General features: G+C 41.2%; 1 protein-coding gene across 1 annotated transcript; it reads right to left on the bottom strand.

Annotated features, from left to right (window-relative positions):
• Nucleotides 1–1,192: 1,192 nt before the first annotated feature.
• Nucleotides 1,193–3,425, bottom strand: LOC308642702 (tropomyosin alpha-4 chain-like). The gene has a single exon (XM_081281897.1). The coding sequence runs from the start codon at nt 3,320–3,322 to the stop codon at nt 2,576–2,578; it is 747 nt and encodes a 248-aa protein (XP_081138023.1). The 5' UTR covers nt 3,323–3,425; the 3' UTR covers nt 1,193–2,575.
• Between the last annotated feature and the right edge of the window lie 426 nt (nt 3,426–3,851).

Genomic DNA, 3,851 nt, shown 5'->3' with positions numbered 1-3,851 from the left:
TGTGTCTCAACACTTCATTCATTCTTATTGCTGAATAGTTTTCCATTGCACATAATTTCATTCATTTGTCTGTTAATATTGGGTTGTTTCCATTTTTAGCCATCATATAAAACTGTCATGAATATTTGCATCTAAGTCTTTTCATGAACATATGCTTTCATTCCTTGGGCTCATATCACTTGATCAGGGTATATTATCCTAAGTAATACTGGATTATTTGCTGACCTTTTAAGAATTTTGGAATCATTGCTCATGAGGAATATTTGTAGTTTTCTTTCTTGTTACATCTTTGGTTTGGTATAACATTATTACCGTCCTCACAAAATGAGATGGGAAGAGTTTCTCCTCTTCACTCTTGAGACTTTGTATAGAATTGTTATCATTTCTGAAGTGTTAGTAGAATTTATCATGGAAACAATTTGAAACTGATTTTTCTATGTGGGAAGGTTTTTAACTATGAATTTAGCTATTTGAGTTACCTGTTTCTTTGTGAACAAACTTTGTGTCCAGGAATTTTTTCATTTCATCCACATGACTAACTTATTGGAATCAAACTGTTACAATGTTCCAGAGTTCCTCTAAATGTCTGTGGAATGAATCTGCAATGATGGCACTTCTTTCATTCATCCTTCTACTAGTTTGTATCTCCTCCTATAATTTTGGACCTATCTATTTCTCCTTGTAGTTTGATCAGTTTTTGCAGTTTTGATCAGTTTTGTTAAAATTTATCAATTTTATTGATGTTTTTAAAGAAGCAGCTTTCAATAATGTTGACTCCCCCCCCCCATTGTATATTTTCCATTTCATTGTTTTCTTTCTGGTTTTTATTTTCTAGTTTCTTATGGTAGAGACTGAGATAAATGTTTTTCTCCCTTTCTAAATAGAGGTTTAGCTCTATATAGTCTCTGAATTTTGCTTTAGTGGTATCCTAAAAATTTCCGTGTGTTTTGGTTTCAATCTTATTCAGTTAATGTACTCATGGTAATTTCATATGTGACAGCTTATGTTTTGTTTTGAGTTCTTGGACCCATGTGTGGTTTAGAAGCATTTTAGTTATTTCTCAGATACTTAGGTGTCTCCTAATTCTCTTCCTGCTACTAGTTTCTAATTAAATTGTGGTTGGAAAATGTGGCTCACAGCCTTGAACCCATTAACATTTGTGACTTAATGTATGACCCAGTGTATGTGTATCTTTTTTTTTATTCATTTATGTAAAAATTTATTTGACCAAAATGTAGAAAAAGTGGTACTATTACATATGATACAGTCGCAAGAATCTAAAGAAAAGTGTGGATTTTATTCAGCTGCACAATTTGCTAGTGTATCTCCTGGGTAGTGTGATGCTTAATAAATAGGAGTGAGGAGCAGGGGATTTGGATAAGCTGGAAGCAGGGTGAATTTAGTCAGAATTGTAAACTCAAGTTGGTCCCCACACTGTTGGGGAAATGTGGAATGTTTCAGCTCTGAGATGTTAACCGAGAAAGCAAAAATACAACAAAGCCAAAATGTGCAGCCCCTGCCTCAAAGTTCTCCATATCCAGTTTCATCAGGAGTTTCTTGGTCTTAACTTGGTCCCAAAGAAGGAATTCAAATCTTGGATAATTTGCCATTCCCTGAAGGATGGAGATGACGTCAGGCCAATTACTTTTCTATATCTACTTTGCTGCCAGAGAGACCCCTTCTGCCCAACATGTTTCTTGACGGGAAAAAAACAAAACAAAACAACTCTTCTGTGTAATTTATGGATGGCTAGCAGTCTTCTTGATATGGCTGACCCTAACAGGACTGTACTGCACAGTATTCGTGCTCAGGTATGGCCCTAAGAGCCAACAAGCTTGGGTCATTATTAGAATAAGACACATGCTCAATCAGAGGACAACTTTAGAATGAAAGAAAAATGTAGAACACAGCATCAAGGATTTTCCAGGCAATTCCTGGGTAAATATTATGACTATTTCCCAAGCACTGTCAAGCTGACTGCTCCAAGGATATGTATTCTGCACAGTGGAGTGTGGAGAAGGGCGGGACGACTAGGTTTATCTATGGTTCATGGTTTCCCACGCTGGCTCTTTTTTTTTTTTTTTTTTTTTTTTTGCTCTGGATGGGAAATCCCCACCCATTTTATTGTGATGGTCCCTAGCCTCCTGTAACTTGGCCAACAGTGACAGAGAACCGTTACACCCGTTAGCATCTTAAATCAACCCATGACTAGACATCGGAGCCTATTCTTGAAAGTGGGGGGTTGACTATATTCCCAGGAACCAAAAGCCCTCCATCTGAAGGGAGTGTGCTCAGTATGGAACGCCCTGCCTACCTTAGGAATAAATGCAACTTAAGGATAAAAGTAGAGCTGAGAAAGCTGGTGCCATTTGGAAATTTAAAAAAAAAAAGGGGGGGGGGAGGAATTAGATTTAACTGGTGCCCAAAGCTTCTTTGATACAAAATATTTGGTCACATAATCATAATTTGCTTGAAATCCCAGCAAAGCGAAGATGCAATAACAAAAGAAACTTCTTACAAGAGAAAGACATGGAGCTCTAGGTTTTCTGTTGGAACAAGACTCTTCCGGTTCTGGTTATATACAGTTAAGTTCATTTAGTGTCCGATCCAGTGTCTGATGTAGGCCCACGTTCTCTTCTTTGGCCTGGGCAAGTTTTTCTTCCAGGTCGTCGATCGTCTTTTCCAGTTTGGCCACTGTTCTCTCTGCAAATTCAGCGCGGGTCTCGGCCTCCTTCAGCTTGTCAGACAGAAGTTTAATTTCTTCTTCATATTTATCCTCCTTTTCAAAGTACTTTTCAGATGCGGCCTCGAGCGATTTCAGATTGTTAGTGACATTCTTGAGTTCTTCTTCCAGGTCCCCACATTTTAGTTCAGACACCTCCGCACGGTCCTCTGCCCTCTCCAGTTCGCCCTCCAGGATGACCAGCTTCCGAGCCACCTCCTCATACTTGCGGTCGGCCTCCTCGGCGATGTGCTTGGCCTCTTTGAGCTGCATCTCCTGAATCTCCATCTTCTCCTCGTCCTTCATGGCGCGGTTTTCTATCACCTTCATTCCCCTCTCGCTCTCATCCGCAGCCTTTTCTGCCTCCTCCAGCTTCTGCAGGGCGGTGGCCAGCCGTTCCTGGGCCCTGTCCAGCTCCTCCTCCACCAGCTGGATGCTTCGGTTGAGAGCTGCCACATCACCTTCGGCTTTTTCGCGCCGCTCGCGCTCGCCGTCCAGCTCCCGCTGCAGGCCCTGAGCGCGGTCCTCCTCCTCGTCCGCCTGCTGCTGCAGGGCCTGGATCTTGCGTTTCACCGCCTCCAGGGAGTTGAGGCCAGCCATGGCGCGGAGGCGCGGGGGCGCACGCAGCGGGCGATGGGCTGGGCTCCGCTCGGCTCCGGAGAGAGCTACAGCAGCCGCGCCCCGGCCCCCCAGCCTTTGCCTGCGCCGGAGTGTATGTGTATCTTGAAAGATGTTGTCTGCTTGAAGAGAAAGTGTATTCTGCTATTGGTGGGTAGGATAGTCTACAAATGTCTATTAGATCAAAATTTCTATATATTTTTTTCAAGTCTTCTCTATCCTTACTGATATTGGTCTGCTTGTTCTAGCTTTTGGGTAATTTCTGGTAGGTCCAAAATGATAGTCACAGATTTCAGATTCCTATCTATTTCTTTTTCCAGCTTGATCAGTCTTTGCTTCATATATTTTAAAGATGTATTACTAGGTGTGCAAACTTAGTGTTGTTTTATTTTCTTGATGGATTTATCCCTTTATCATTTTGAAGTGGCTTTCTTTACCTTTCGTAACTTTTTTTGATTTGGAATGTATTTGTCTGATTTTTTTAAGTAAACCCTAGTATAATTATATCTCT

Source organism: Spermophilus citellus (assembly GCF_964194105.1).
Source record: "Spermophilus citellus genome assembly, chromosome: 1".
In the NCBI taxonomy this organism is placed as follows: domain Eukaryota; kingdom Metazoa; phylum Chordata; class Mammalia; order Rodentia; family Sciuridae; genus Spermophilus; species Spermophilus citellus.
Note: the sequence above shows the minus strand (reverse complement) of the source record. Positions and strands in the feature narration are given on the sequence as shown.

Bases quoted from the DNA above. Each gene is read 5' to 3' on its own strand.
- LOC308642702 (XM_081281897.1), bottom strand. From the start codon at position 3,322: ATGGCTGGCCTCAACTCCCTGGAGGCGGTGAAACGCAAGATCCAGGCC.